Source organism: Carcharhinus amblyrhynchos, chromosome 2 (genome assembly GCF_965287045.1).
Source record: "Carcharhinus amblyrhynchos chromosome 2, sCarAmb.v2.hapA, whole genome shotgun sequence".
Lineage (NCBI taxonomy): Eukaryota > Metazoa > Chordata > Chondrichthyes > Carcharhiniformes > Carcharhinidae > Carcharhinus > Carcharhinus amblyrhynchos.
This window is the reverse complement of record NC_137325.1, coordinates 79,372,639-79,389,452: the sequence shown is the minus strand read 5'-3', so window position 1 is coordinate 79,389,452 and position 16,814 is coordinate 79,372,639. Positions and strand designations below refer to the sequence as shown.

Below are 16,814 nucleotides of genomic sequence, written 5' to 3'. Positions count from 1 at the left end.
AATGTGGCACCCTGTTCCAAATATTGTCCACTTTAGATAAAAGAATACAGGTCCCTAATACAATTTTATTATGAGTCTTAATATGTGTTAAGATGCTACACCTACCGAGAGAAGACTAGCCACCATCCTAGAGAAGACCCTGACCTAAACCCTCCAATAAATGATCAAGATCAGGTTCTCGCCCACATCCTTTCTGGGTGAGATCCTGATCACACCAGGTGGTATAGGCAGAATGCATCGAAAATTGTTTCACATTTGGTACAGAGCCTGTTTTAGGCCAAATTCATTGGCCCAGTAGGATTTATGCCTGAGGCTAACATTGCTGGAGAATCGTCCCCAGCATTTCAGGTCAATGATTCTTTGAACAGGATCAACTTAGTGATGTAACACCTTTTAAACAAATACAAAGGTATGGTGAGAAGAGAGTAGAAGGAGGGGAGGAAAGAGCAAAAGTGAAGTTCTGTGATGGGATGAAAGACAGGGGTGATTAAAATGACAAAAAGAATGGTGGTGCAAAGCAAAAGGGGCTGGTATCAGAGCAAATAAGAAGGCTAAAGATGGGTCTAGAGGAGCAGTAAATGACAACAGCACAGCCATTACTCAACAGTCCCAAAAATATGGGAGTAGTGGCTATGATGTGAATTCTCTATCAAGTAAACCAGTTAAATGAAATTTGAAAACCTCTGGAGCAATAACTTCACATCACAGACTATAACTGGCAAACTGTCTATATTTTCTACAGAATATGATGACAGTTATTTAGAGGTGTTGCACTTTGTAAGTGCCGACACAGACTCTCTTCGGGTAAAAGCCCAAAGTCCATTCCATCAATATTTAAATATTGGAAATGGGCCTAATAGACAGTGCTTCAGAGGAAATATGTGAGCATGATGTAGGTTTTGTTGTAGGGAACTCCTTAACTCTAGTGACAGAACTCTCCCCAAATGGTTCAGAATTTCTTCTGTCTGTTTGGCCCTCAACTCAAGCTCATGAATATCCAATTAACCTCATGAATGTTTATGGTCACACCCTATGCTCCACTACAGTAGCAATTGACACTGCCATCAGCAGAATTCTCAAATCAGAATATCTTTACCTACTAAGGATTTTGCGAGAGCGAGTATGGACCGGGAGTCATGGCCCTCATGCTTCTGACATCATGACTTGGGAAAGATAAATGAGAATAGACAGAAATTACTTGAGCTTTGATGCTACCCTCAACTTTATGTAACTAAAACATTCTGTCAGAGCAAACTGTGCCATAAGGTGTTCAGGTAATATCAAGGTTTGGGACAAAGGCATCAGATGTTATTCAGAACAACATTCTCAATCCACTCGGCTACCACAGGGCTGATCATGATGTAGGTCAATGGACCCAACACCGATCCCTGTGGCACACCACTCGTCACAGGCCTCCGCTCAAAGCAATCCTCCACAAGCACTCTCTGGCTTCTTCCATTGAGCCAGTGTCTTATCCAATTTACTACCTCCCCATGCATACCTAGCAACTGAACCTTCTTAACTAACTTCCCATGAGGGACCTTATCAAAGGCCTTGCTGAAATCCAGGTAGACAACATCCACTGCCTTCCCTTCATCCACTTTCCTGGAGTGTACACGGGTTAGTATACACAACCTGGAGTGTACATGGGTTAGTATACAACTCTTGAAGTTTTTCAATCAAAGCAGAAATGCTGTTCTAGTATCAAGATCAGCCATACTGTCTTCCTTTGTAAAAAAAAACTATGGCTGTTTGACCAGATTGAACAAACGCTCTCTGGCATTCCCAACCAGGGCGCAGACGCCAAACAAAACATACATCGAGACGCCATCTACAATATCACACAACATGTGGGGAGCTAAAACAGAAAAGTGATTTGTCTGTCTCAAAATGCAAACAATTATTGTGCACCAATGCATGGGAGGCTCATGATTGAAAATAAATGTCATCGAAGATTGTTTTAAAGTTGTGGAATTAATGCTCGTAGAACCTTAGCTACAGACAGATACATGTGAAAGGCCTTCTTCTATCTATTGTTTACAGATGTGATATAGGAAATACGATTGAGAAAATTGGCAGTTGCAGCATATATGTTCAGTACTCTCAGATAATATTTGGCTACTTGTATATCGTAACGTAACCTAATACTTTGCCATATTGCTCTACAAGTAAAGACTTGTCCATCCTGGGAAAATCCTGTGAAAACCCATCACATAAGTGCTATTGGTTATTTATTGGTTGTGTTCATGCCCTGGAGAAAGGAAAGGCTATATCTGCTTAAATATTTTTCCAGTACTACTGGTAGATAAGCCTTGGAGCTTAGGCAGCTGGCTAAGGCAGTGGAGGTATGACTCATTTTCAGATGTGCGTTGCATGCATTTATATACGATATATAGGACCATATTTTTCAATTTCAATTATGTTTCCATCTGTATTTGTAGAATGACCACATGGTACAACAGGGAATTACTTTACTCAAATTATTCTTGCTTTGAATCAAAATATTCCTTATGAGGGATAAGAAGGAATAATCTAGGTGAAGGAATAATATTTTTCTGACAGATCTTATACAGAAACTAAATCGTGTCATAGCAAGTAAACACATCGGTTCTTATTTAAAAAGATAAAATGCATTTTAACGGATTGCAGAAGAAAATGTGTGCTCTAATTACTTAAGTAGACGCCATACAATGTGCAAAAAAAGGAAATTTTCGTAACTTGTATAAATTAAATTTTTAAATTTAATATTTTTAGAAATCCAGAAGGTTGGACTTATAGCGTCAGAACTTCAGAGAAGTGGCAATCACAGTCAGATTGCCACTCTACTCCATCTTCCCTACCCTAGAATGGAGTTGCACAATTCGGGCAAGGCGAGAAAAGCATGGCAACAGATTCCTGATGCCTTCATTTTAGATCAGCAGCATCAGTTGCAGTGAAGCTCTGCTAAAAGCGTCCAAACCATCCAAAATCTCTGATTTAAATCAAGTTTTGGATGGTTCCCTGTGCAGGGTAATTGCCCATTGGAAATTTGAACTTCCTGCGCAATTGTCTTACAGTCTTTGAGTGCGGATTTCTGGCTGGTGTGGCAGTGGACAAATGTGGGTGGTGGCAGTGATTCCCCAGTGCATCTTGTGGGGAACCTCCTGTGTATGATCAGCTGGAGCTGAAAAGCTCTGGGCTGCACTTCCAATAGGCATGCTGAGCATAGGTTTGAGCTCACTCAAATACATGGGTATGCTGTATTCTTATCAGGCCTTGATAGTTGCAATTATTATGTTAATTTCCAAGTTCACTGCTTTGATTTTGGTTACAAATGAAATTATTTAAATTTGAATCTAAATACTCAGGTAATAGTCTGTGGTTAAAGCTTTCGTTTCTTCTTAATTTAACAGTTGGGAGTGTTTATTTGGGTACGAATACTTTTCGGTTGTTATAATAGCCATTCGTGGGGAGGCAGTGTTGTCGTAATATTGTCACGTAATCCACAGACCAAGGGTAATACTCTGGGTCCTGGGTTTGAATCCCACCATGGCAGATGGTGAAATTTGAACTCAGTAGGAAAATTTAGATTTAAAAGTCTAATGATGATCATGAAACCATTGTCAGTTATCTTAAAAACCCATTCGGCTCACTAGTGCCCTTTAGGGACTGGTCTGCATGTGGCTCCAGACCCAAGGTAATGTGGTTGACTCTTAAGTGCCTCGAATGGGAATCAATGCTGGACCAGCCAGTGATGCCCTTATCCCATGAATGAATTAAAAAATTGCAACTGGAAAAGGGTGCAATGGTTATTTAATACCACTTTTTGCAATGCAGTCTGCCACAGTTGTGTTTTATTTGTAATTTTTCTATTACTACTCTTTTTTAAATGCTACTTAAATGTTTTAAAATAAAATACAAAATTTCAAATTGTAATTAATTGCAGTACACTTAGAAAAAAATCTATAATCATTGCACACCTAGACAGCTAAACAAATGTGCACTTTGTTGTCATCCTCAGGCTGTCTTTTAAGTATTTTATTTATGTACAACTTTAGTATTCATGTTTGCAAAAATATAATTTGATGTTAAGACAGGAGAATATGCCACTGATGAGGAAGATGACGAAATGGGCTCAGTTCTCACTGGTGGCGAAATGGCGATTGAAGTGTTTGACCTGCCTGAAACCGATGATATGCTTTCTCCTACAGAGGTGGACGCCAGCAAGATTGCTCACAAATTCAAAGAGGTAACCAGGAATATGTTTGTATAACCAGCCAAACAAAAGGTAGTCAAACATGAAGTTGAGCAAAGTGGAATGGAAGTAAAATTGTGAAATTACGTTAACAACAATTTGCTTAAAAGCATGAATGTTTTTCCAAATTAATTTTCCGAAGTATTTTCCAAAGTGGAAAGTTAGTGAGTTGTGTTAACATCACTAGATTAGTTATCGAGAGGCCCAAACTAATTCCCTGGGAACATGAGTTCAAATTTCACCAAGTATGCTGGTGGAATTTAATTAAAAAACAGAAAAATTCTGGAGTTGAAATTAGTCTCATCAGTAATGGTGCCATGAAAGTTTGATTGTTGTAAAGATCCATCTGGTTTGCTAATGTCCTTTAGGGAAGGAAATCTCCCATCCTTACATGTGACTCCAGCCCCAAAGCAATGCTCTTGACTCTTAATGATAGTCAGGGATGGCAACAAATGCTGGTATTGTAGCAACGCCAACATCCCATGAAATTTTTTTTAAATGCTTCAAAAACATTTTAAAAGTAGTTTTAACAGCCCTTCACGTTTTTCAAAAATGCAGAAAAGAATCAGCTTCATTAAATGATCATTTATAACTGAAGTATAATTAACATTTGCATGAGCCACAAGTTAGAAAGATGTGCATTTGAATGTTTAGCATGTCCTTTCTTATATTTTCTTTTTAAGTATTTGTCCAAAAGGACTAATATTTTCTGAATGCAGCTTTGCAGTAAATTATATATAGTTTTGATTGCCTATTTGTGAATAGATGATTTGCATCTCAGCAACTGCAGAACTTAATATACTTAAACATTATGCATTGACAGTGTGTTGTGCTGATGATGGAATAGGTTCAATAGCCTAGATTGGTTTGAAGTACATTTGGTGAATCTATATCATATTTTTATGCTCCTGTTGAAAATGGTACTGATGTACATGCATATCTGAATGAAATAGTTTGTTGCTTGTATTTCCATAAACTGGGGACCACACTTTGAAATAAGTCTAAAGTACCTCTTAATTTTCCTCCCAAACTTATATTTAATATGTAACAAGGCAATAAAACAGTTTCACAATTCAACTCTTGGCCCTGATGCTTCTGGAGCTAGTACATAGACCTAGCCAAGTACTGTATTACTGTCTGAATAGGTCTGTAATTGTTTAGAAAGACTATGGCTGGAATTTTCTGACTGTTCATGCCCAAAACCACTGCGAGCAAGGATGGAGAATTTGGCACTCAGCCAAATCTTCATTAACTGAAGTGGGACCAGAGAATCCTGCTGGTGTGAACGGCTGAAAAATTCCGGCCAATAATATTTCACATGAAATAGCATTTCAAAAACCAGTCAGCTTATAAAAAGCTTTTGATGCAATATCATTATCATGCACACATGTCACAGGTATGTTACAGATACTGAATTAAATAAATAGAAGGATACCTAACCCTTTAAGTTATTTCTTGCTTATTTCACTCAACTAAGTTGAACTTTCCTTGTTAAATAAAAACAAATTGTTGTGGATGCTGGAATCTAAAACTGAAGAGAAAATGCTGGAAAATCTCAGCAGCTCGAGCAGCATCCTTATTAAGTCTTGTAAGAATCAAGGAAGAATAAGCTTTGTAAAGAAGACTTCATCGCAAGTATTTTGTTCCCACTTTCAATATCCATAAAAGATGGGGTGGCAAATTGTTTTATTACAGTCTTTGTTGTCAAACTCACAATTACCACAGCATTATTTTGCACAACACCCCTCAGAACAATACATCTTGTGGTTCCACCTATTTCCTCTTTCTGCGGGCATCTCACATCCACATCTGAAGAGCTAACACTTAAATTCATACATTTGTATGCATGCCTCTCAGTCCTCCTCCACAAATGTCTTCCCTCATTTTCATGTAAGCTAATGTGAACACTCGTACCTCACTGCTTTGTCTCAAGAGAACACATGGCGCGGGCTAGGGATGCTTGGGTGGGGTGAGTGGGAGTGGGAGTGGCTTCCCAATGGCAGATTTTATTGGCCATTAGCAGTGCATGTCCAATATTCTTTTATTGATTTGTCCATGGGATGTGGGCATCACAGGCTACACCAGCACTTTTTTCCCATCCCTAATTGCCCTTGAGAAGTGGTGGTGAGTTACAATCCATGCATTGTTGGAACAGCCACCACACTGTTAAGGAGGAAGTTCCAGAATTTTGACTCTGCAGCAGTGAAGGAATGACAGTCTAGTTCCAAGCCAGGTTGGTGTGTGGCTTGGAAGAGAGCTTACAGAAGGTGCTGTTGCCATGCACCTGATGCCCTTGTCCGGGTTGTAAAGTTTGCAGGTTTGGAAGGTGCTGTTGGAGGAACAACATGGTCAGTTGAACAATTTCTTTCAGAATTTTCAATTGCACTTAGTGGCATTTTGAACACATCTCCAGGGGCCACATCCAAGATCCTTTGGCAAGCCTTTTCTAATGGTAGATGATGTGGGTTTGGAAAGTCCTGCCGAAGGAGCCTTGGTGAGTTATTGCAGTGAATCTTGTAGATTGTACCAACTGTTATCACTCTCATTCGGTGCTGGAGGGAGTAAATGTTTAAGTTGGTGGATGAGGTGCCAATCAAGTGGGCAGCTTTGTTCTGCATGGTGTCAAACTTCCTGAATGTTGCTGAAGCTGCGAGCGTCGAGGCATGTAAAGACGATTCCATCATGGTCCTTACTTGTGCCATGTTGATGTTGGACAGGCTCTCGGGAGTCAGTTGGTGAATTACTTACCACAGAATTCCCAGCCTCTGACCTGCTCTTGTAACCACAGTATTTATATGGCTAGTGCATTTCAATTTCTGGTCAGTGGTAAACCCTCAGGATGTTCATACAAGCATATTCAGTGATGGTAATGTCACTGAATGTCAAGGCATGCAGCAAGTCTCACAAATGTAAATTTGGTTTTTGGTGTGTTGGTAGTGGGGAATTCAGTGACGACGATGCTACTGAATGTCAGGGGAATATGGTTCAATTCTCTCTTGTGGGAGATGGTTGTTATCTGGCACAAATATTATTTACCACCTATCAGCCCAGGTCTTGCTGCATTTGGGCAAGGCATGCTTCAGTAATTGAGGAGTGACGAATGATGCTGAACATTGTGCAATCATCAGCGAACATTCCCATTTCTGACTTATGATGCAGGGGAAGTCACAAACTGCTGAAGATGGTTGGGCCAAAGATACTATCCTGAGAAACTCCTGCATCAATGTCTCAGTGCTGCAATGATTGACCTCTAACAGCCACATCATGCTTTGTGCTCAGTATGACTCCAACCAGTAGAAAGTTTTCCCTCTGATTCCCATTGACTTCAGTTTTGCTCAAGCTCCTTAATGCTGCACTCAGCCAAATAAGGTGTTAGAATCAAAGGTAGTCAGTCTCACCTCACTTTCAACTCTTTTGCCCATGTTTGAACCAAGGCTGTAATGAGGTCAGAAGCTGAGTGGCCCAGGCAGAATGCAAAATGAGCATCAGTGAACAGATTATTGCTCACTGTGTAGGTACTACTTGGTAACACTGTCAATGACATTTTCTATCACTTCACTGATGATCAAAAATAGAGTAATTAATCCCATTTTATGTGGATATATCTACATTATTTTCCATGTCGTCGGGTAGATGCTATGCTATAGCTGTTCCTGGAAAAGCTTGGCTAGGCAAGTGACTAGTAACCAATGCCTTCAGAGTGAGTATAATTGATTGAAGACTGGCAGTTGTGATGTTAACCCCACGAGATGGATCATCCACCTGGCACTTCTGGCTGAAGATGGTTTCAAATGCATCAGCCTTGTCTTTTGCACTGATGTGCTGGGCTCTCCCATCATTGAGGATGGGGATATTTGTGGAGCCTTCACTTCCAGAGAAGTTTAGTTGTTTAATTGTCCACCATAATTCACCATTGGATGTGGCGGGATCATAGACCTTGGATCTGCTTCATTGGTTGTGGGATCTGTCCACTGGGAAAGACATCTTGCTTCAGGAAGCTATAAATGTCAACCGCAATCTTTCATGGAAGTCAGAGCCTCCTGCAGCATTGGTGTGCAGGTTTTTTTTTTAAATTTGGTTATGTGGCCGTTACAGGCAAAGTCTGCATTTATTGCCCATTCCTAATTGTCCTTGAACTGAGTGGCTTTTGGGGCTATTTCTAAGGGAAGTTGATAGTCAACCACATTACTATGGATCTGGATGGAGTATCATGTAGGACAGACCAGGTAAGGATAGCTGGGGCGTCTTGCCTCGTCCAACAACAAATGCCCAATCAGCAATGCCAGAAAACATCTGATTTGATTTATTCTTGTCACGTATATTATTACACAGTGAAAAGTATTTTTTCTTGCACACTATGCAGATAGAGCATATATACATAGCAGAATTAAGTGTAGAGAAGGATCAACTTAATATAAGGTAGGTCCACTCAAGTCCGAATACAAAAGGGAAGAAACTATTTTTGAGTCAGTTGATGTGTGTCAGACTTTTGTATCTTTTTCCCTACGAAAGAAGGTGGAAGAGAGTATGTCCAGTGTAGGATCTTTGGTTATGCTGGCTGCTTTTCTGAGACAGTGGGAAGTGTGGACAGAGTCAGTGGATGGGAAGCTGGTTTGCTTGATGGACTGGGCTTCTTTTGTGATTTTTTTTGTAGTTTCTTGCGGTCTTAGACAAAGTAGGAGCCATCCCAAGCTGTAATACAACCAGAAAGAATGCTTTCTATGGTGCATCTGTAAACATTGGTGAGAGTTGTAGCAGATATGCCAAATTTCCTTAGCCTCGTGGGAAAGTAGGTTGTTGGGCTTTCTTAACTATAGTATCGGCATGGAGGGACCAGGTTGCTGGTGATCTGCGTACCCAGAAACTTGAAACTTTCAACCACTTCGTCCCCATTGACGTAGACAGAGGCATGTCCTCCATTATGTTTCCTGAAATCGATGACTGTCTACTTTGTTTTGTTGACATTGAGGAAGAGATTAGTGTCGTTGCACCAGTTCACCAGATTCTCTCTTTTCTGTACTCTGTCTCATTGTTTCAGATCTGACCCAATACGGTCATGTCATCAGCAAACTTGAAAATCGAATTGGAGGGGAATTTGGTCACACAGTCATAAATGTATAAGAAATATAGTAAGGGGCTGAGGACACAGCCTTGTGGGGCATCGGTGTTGAGGATTATCGTGGAAGAGGTGTTGTTGCCTGTCCTTACTGATTGCGATCTAAGGCTTAGGAAGCCTAGGATCCAATCGCATAGGGAGGAGCTGAGTCCCAAGCCAGAGTTTGGAGATGTGTTTTGTAGGAATAATAGTGTTGAAGGCTGAGCTGTAGTCAATAAATAGGAGTCTGACAAAGATGCCTTTGTTGTCTAGGTATTCTAGCGTTGAGTGTAGGACGAGAAGGATGGTGTCTGCTATGGACCTGTTGTGGATCCAGGCAATCTGGGAGACCGGAATTGATTCATGCCAGGACTAACCTTTCGAAGCGCTTGATAATGATGGATGTCAGAGCCACCGGAGCGTGTCATCAAGGCACACTACCTTGGTTTTTTTTTGGTATTGGGACGATGATAGTCATCTTGAAGCAGGGATCTCAGATTGGTGTAAGAGAAATTAATGATGTCTATGAATATCCCCACCAGCTGGTCCACTCAGGATCTGGGTGTTCATCTGGGGCAGTCGCTTTCTGTGGGTTGACTTTTGAGAAGGCTACTCTGATTTCTGCGATGGTGACCTTGGATAGAGGTTCATTTGAAGCTTCCAGAATGGAGAGTCTGTCTTGCCATAGTTGATGGAAATTCATGTGGCTAGCCAGGGACTCTAGCTTGATCCGGTACTGTCATTTGGCATCTCTGATGGATCTCTGTAGATCATATTTGGATTTCTTGTATAGGTCAGACTCGCCTGACTTGAATGCCCCATACCTGGACTTTAGAAAGCAGTGGATAATCCTGTTCATCCATTGTTTCCGTTTGGGAAACATGCAGATTTGCTTCTTTGGCATACAGTCTTCTACACACTTCCTAATGAACTGTAGTGGTGTCAATGCCATCTGCCCTGTGGAGGAAGGAGCAAGCAGGTGAAGAGAAGGCAGCTGGTGCTGCTGCTCCTGATACTAATTGCAGTGGTGTTGATTTTGCTTTCATCCTTCATTAGTAATGAAAGACGTGTCTGTGTAAGCTACTCCAAAGCTGTGTTCAAAGCTGTCTGCACAGAAATGCAGCTGATGAGTGAAATGCTTTCCAAATAGTCGGCAATCACCTGCAAAGCCGTAATAGCTTTAAACAATAACCTCTCATCTGTATATGGCTGGAGTGCTTCAGTTTCACTGATCAAAGGCTGCTCAGCTTATCATTTTCACTGACGAGGCTCTTGCCACTGTGCATTTGCCTCATTTATTAATGGTTAAGAAACAGGAGCCCTGGTTCGGAAATCCAGAATTGAGGGTTAAAGCAGTCCTTCTTTGGTTTCTTAATTACCTTAATTGCTTACCTGATAAATTTTATTAATTTATTAGTCACAATTAAGGCTTACATAAACGCTGCAATGAAGTTATTGTGAAATTCCCCTAGTTACCACACTCCAGTGCCTGTTCAGAGCAATGCACCTAACCAGCACGTCTTTCAGACTGTGGGAGGAAACTGGAGCATCCGGAGGAAATTCACACTGACACGGAGAAATGTGCAAATTCCGCACAGACGATGACCCAAGTTGGGAATTGAACCTGGGTTCCTGGCACTGTGAAGCAGCAGTGCTAACCACTGTGCCAATCCAAGAGGATTCTCTGCTGCTCTTCAGTCTTGCTGTGCAGAAATCCAGAAGAAGGATGGAATAATTTTGATGTCTCAAATGAATACAGGTTTCAAGGGATTTAACTCCCCATGTACACGCAAACCACCTCCCTTTGCCTGGGAAAATCTCCCACATCCGCTCCTGGCCCCAAATAGTTTTTGTTTCTGGCTTCAAATACGGCATCAATTGGAAGAAGTATTTCATTCACGTCCTTGATGCCTTCAGTTAACTCACAAATTGTTGGTCTGCAATATCCTTTTTTTCATGGAAAACAATTGACACGGTAAAATTTTAAAAAAAATTCTAACAATATTTCAAATGATTTCAGGAAATTCATGACTAAGAAAGCTCTGTAACTGTTCATCTCACTGATTTTTCTTGAAATGTTCGATCAAGACTTCATCTGTCTCTAGTGGACAGAATGCACTAAACATGGATCTCATGCAATCAACTCTTGAACATTGAATATGTATATTCAGGGAGAAACCTGATCCAACCACTGTCTGTTATACTCACTGGTATTGTGGTTGTCTTTTAAGCTGCAATTCATTAATGATGAATATAGCCTGAGGCTTTTGTTTTTAATTAATCATATGTTGCTTGCATTTGTAATATTTTGATCAAATCTTCTAGCTGTTCTAGTTATAAAGCACTTTATACCACAGATTGTTAATTACTTGGACAGCCCCTTAATGGTAGAGCAATTTAAATACTCTGGAATGACAGTAGGCCATTTCTTTCTCGCATGCAAATTTCTTGCCTGATTTCCTTTTACTGATTCAGGAAGTTTTGATGCCACATTATTCTGGGCATGATATTATGCTCAGCTGACTTTTCTGTTAAAGTTGACAATCACTCCACACCTTTTTGTCCTATGACAAAAAATGAGAAAAGTAAACGTCCAAAAAACATTTGTGTTATTGTTTTATCAGCTGGCATGTCCAAAGGTTTAGTCAGGAGATCAAGACTTCCTGCAGTCTATTTTAGTAGCAGATAGCTGAGCTAGTTTCAGGGAAGAGATACTCCCAAGATACCTTACAAACTGATTTGAAATAGTTTATGAATGGTTACCAAGCATGACTGCTTAGTTTTGACTGAAGGAAGGCATGCAGTTTGGCAGAGCTGAGCTTCATTTTGTCCTTGAAACCAATTGACTCTCATCCCTTTGAGGGGGAAAATGTGATTGTGTGTAAGTGGATATTTGGAGTGCAATTAATGAAAAAAAATTGAGATGATTCACCTTTAGATTTAGGAATAAACATTCTTCAAAGGTATATTCAGCATGCTATGTTTGCTGGCTTCTGCTATTTGCACAAATATCAGCTGTGAATTTTAGCAGCACTCTGCTCGCTTATTTTTCTGGCAGGTGTTCATATATCTATAGGCTTTGACATGTGTAAATGCTCTAAATTATTGGCATTTAGTTTTTGCATCAAAGGTACCAAATTCACTTTTTTTACAAACATAAATTCTATTGTAATAATTTTAATCTCCACTTTGGTCTTGGCAGAGCTCTTTACCAGTATTTCAAAGTGATACATTCAACCAAAAATGTTTGAAATAGGGATTTGTTTATATTTGTTCTAATACTTCTATTATACTTCTGGAATTAGATCCTGCTAACTTTTCCCCGTCAAGTATTTATTCAGTTCCTGTTTGAAAGCCATTATTGTACCTCTTCCAGTCAATAATATTGATTACTTTATAAAATCCTCGCAGTAAATTAATTTCTAGTACAAGGTAAATGAGACTTAATTGTTTTATCTCTGAAATTCAAATTGATGTTTCTGTTTGTTACATTAATTGAATATGAGGGCACGTTCCTAAGGAATATAGTACAGGAAGGTCATGCTGGTTTTAATTGAAAAATCCCTCAAACTGTTAGGTTCCACTCTAGCTTTTAACATTCTATTGCATGATTTTATCCATGGTATGTGGAGTATAGCCTTTAATGAAGAATGATGACTTCTGCATCTAAAGGTGCGCTTTTTTTGTCTATAGCTTTAAGTTTAAACATGTTGTCTTATAATTGGACCTCTTTCACCATAGAATGGTTCCAAGAAATTATACATATGGTATCTTGTCTACTTTTTATACCTCCATTCTGAATAATGAAAGTAAATGCTATTGGGGCTATTCAAATTATATTAGAAAAAGGCATTACAACCTGAAAAATACCAGTCCTCATGCTATAGCATTAATTTTGACATTGATACATTCAACGGCTATCCTTAAAGGATAATGTATGAGGAGGAAGAAGCATTAGGAATGGTATGGATTCAGTAGTGATGTTATGAATAAGTACCTTTGAAACAATAGTGAACTGCACTGAAGTAGTGAGAGAAATGCCTTTAACTATAAAATAAGGCTTTTTATAATCAGGGTGTTTAAGTTCTGTGGAATTACTGTCTGACCATTTTATTTGATCCATCCAGCTGCAGATTAAGCATTCTGTCACTGAAGCTGAAATTCAAAAACTGAAAACTAAGGTAAGATGCTCTATTTTCTTTACATTTTTCACCCTTTTAGGATACAGTAAGCAATAAACACTGCATTTTTATCCTAAGTTTTTACAAGCACCTAATTAAATAGGTTGATCAGTTCAGTATTTTGCTTCTAAAATAGTGAAACAAGCAAGATTGAAAATGCAGAATGCAAGGGATCAGTTCTGATAGTGCTACAAAGCAACCTTTGTTTGTAATTAGACTGAGTAATCTTCATTTTTGAGAAATACCGGCTTTTATTTATTTCAATGTGTTTTATTTTTTAATTTTGACCTGAACGTCATTTGTTCTTTGCAAGAGTGTATTCATAAGAGAGGCTGTTTTCACTCAGTTTGCCTTTAAATACTAATTATTGACTTATCCAAATTAAAACTCAATTCAAAGTACAGTCAGATTTCTCATTTTTGAACTTGCTGACCACATTGTTCAAAGTGTTCTTTTCCCAACCTGGATAGTCCTCTTGCCTGTATACTAATTGCAACATTGGGATTAGAAATTTGATTTGACTTGGTGTTGACTGGTGCAGCAGCTTCAAAGAAGTTTAGAAGCCCCAATCGCAACCAAAATTGAGCCTCAGGCCCACATGTTTCCCATGAGCTATGACAACCATTGATCATCATGGTCCCTCCATGCAACTCAATGCCAACTCATGGTTTGCCTATCCATCCTCCATGATACTCATAGCATCATGCCAACTCATACCCCCCCCATGTCTCACATACCCTCTTGGCACTTCCATAGCCATTCACCCAGTATTCACCATGGGATGATCACAGGAATCACGTGTAGATGAAAAAAGTGTTCTAACAATCTAATGTAGCTCTCATTACTACACAATTGACTATTTTTTAAAAAAAAACTTTAATCCATAAACCGATTCAAAGCTTTAAATCTTTTCAAGTGGTTCACCTACACTTAATTTAACTCATACTTATCATCATAGTCACAGCACCTCATACTATCACATTGGCATTACTCCAAGGATTTGATCTTGATTTCTTTGTTTTCCTTAAGTAAATACTGTTCCTTAGTGATGTCACTAACAGACATGGAGTTTAGCTTCCTCAGTTACAGGAATGACACCCAGTTCTACTTCTCCACTACCTCTTTCAACTTCTTCACTGTCTCTGCCTTTGGATTGTTTGTCTGACATTTCCCAGCTAGACATAGGAAGAATAAAGCCACAGGGATGGGCATTAACCTCTCATGGCCTGAAAAAGAATGTCACTGCGTAAAAAAGAAAAATCTGGGACCATGTCCCTGATGTGTCTGTTGCTATTTTTAAGCTGGTGGGTATTTTCTACATCTTGGAGATGTGACGCTTTATTGTAATATTGAAATCAATTTTGTCGTGATAATTGATTGTCGTTGTCAACTCCATTATTAGAACAGAAGGGATTGCCTGACCTGGCGGTTGTCAGTCAGATAGCACCAAATATAGAAGATTGGAACAAAGCCACAAATGCCTTGCAGTTCTGTGTTCATATAATGAAAATGGATCATTAATAAGGATAGTTCAACAAGAATATTAGTTGTCTGCATGTTAAAATTAAGACATGGCGTCAGAAGTAAACTAAACACAACAATGAAGGTTCTGAAACCACTGACACAGCTCGATTTGGAGGGCATTGAGGCTGAAAACTGGAGAAAATTCTACCATTGCTTCAAACTGTATCTCTTGGTGAAGGCTAGTGCTAAGAAAGACTCATAGGTACAGTCCATCTTTCTTCATGTAGTAGGGGAAAACCAAACATTATAACACATGTATGTTTGAAAATGATGAATAAAAGATAAAATTTGTATCTTTATATAAAAGATGCAAAATTTTTACGGGCACACAAAGCAGTGACAACATTAGTCAGTAGTAACAACTGAGAAAACGTGCTGAATTTGGAGAGCTTGAAGAATTGCTTATCTGAGATAGAATGAGTTGCGGGATCGCAAGTGATCCTCTGCGGGAATGGCTTTTGAGAGAAGCGGGCCTCACTGGAGAAAGCAGTAAATATCTGCTGAGTGGCAGGGCCAACAAAATGCCAGATTTAACAGATGGCAGAAGCTGATGAGCAGCACATGGTCAGGCAACTAAACATAAACAGTGCTGGGAAAAGCAAATAGATAGCCTGAAGATTAAAGAAACAAAACCTCTATTAAAGTATTTAAATACATTTGATATGGAAAAAAACACTTGCCACATTGTTAGACAGCCTACGTGAAGCAGTGTTGGAATTATGATCAACTAAATTGTTTTGCTAAGGTGTGTAAATCAAAGTGCACAAATTTGCAGGTTATGACTCAAATATACAACGAGTTTGAAAGAAGATGAATGACAGGTTGGTTTAAAAATTGCCAACATGATGGTGAATTTCAATCTTGACACGGATGCACGAGCAAATGTCATTCCCATAAACCCGTATCGTAAGATAAGCAAAGAAGAGCAGTTAATTAAAACAAAAGTGAAGCAGTCTACTTCCACAGGTGAAAAAATTGCTGTGAAGGTCAATGCATACTTAACATGTACTACAAAAAAAAACACCTTCATTCGTTGTGGTGAAAGCTGATGCGAAACCCATTAACCCATTTTTGGAATCAAAGTTTGTGAAAATCTAAAGTTAATGAAGAGAATCATGACTACCACCATTGATGACATCCTGAGTGAGTACAAAGATATATTCCAGTGGATTGGTTGTCTTCAGTTGGAGCACACGAACAAAACTGTGACACCCAGGAAAATACCTGATACAGAAAACACTCTTGTGTTTGAATGAAAGCAGAATTAGACAGAATGGAAAAACTTCACATCATCAAGAAAATTGAAGAGTGAGTTAATCCAATCGTAATTGTAGAAAAATCAAATGGGAATCCGAGAGTCTGTTTGGATCTTAGAGACCGAAACTAGGTGCCACAAAGAGAACATTATCAATTCCCCCACAGCAGGAGAGATCACATTTAAGTTAGCTGATGCTAAATACTTCAGCCTTGGATGTGAGTTCAGGCTTCTGGCAGGTCAGGCTAGATGAATGCAGCTCCACTCTCTGTACCTTCAACACACCATGTAGGCATTACAGATTTTTATGCCTATATTTTGGCGTTAATTCAGCGCCTGAGGTGTTCCACAAAACAATGAAGCAGTTGTTTGAAGGGGTAGAGTGCATGAAAAACTATATTGAGGAGCCACACAAGAAGGACTCAACCACAGACTGAGGTAGGTGCTGGCAAGAGCTTGAGAAAGGAGCTTCAAGCTGAAGAATGAAAAGTGCAAAATATACCTTCATGATATCAAGTACTTGGG

General features: G+C 39.3%; 1 protein-coding gene across 6 annotated transcripts in view; it reads left to right on the top strand.

Moving 5' to 3' along the window:
- The window catches only part of ppp1r9a (protein phosphatase 1, regulatory subunit 9A), a 321,619-nt gene that overhangs the window by 181,208 nt on the left and 123,597 nt on the right, over positions 1-16,814 (top strand). For 5 of the 6 annotated variants that reach the window (XR_013889014.1, XM_080207856.1, XM_080207852.1 and 2 more), the window contains exons 6-7: positions 4,073-4,228; positions 13,457-13,510. Coding sequence is in view for 5 of the 6 variants with exons in the window: in XM_080207856.1 (XP_080063982.1) it covers positions 4,073-4,228; positions 13,457-13,510 (210 nt within the window). In the remaining variant the exon portion in view is untranslated. The remainder of the gene's footprint in view (positions 1-4,072; positions 4,229-13,456; positions 13,511-16,814) is intronic. The other variant, XM_080207861.1, reaches the window with a different exon arrangement.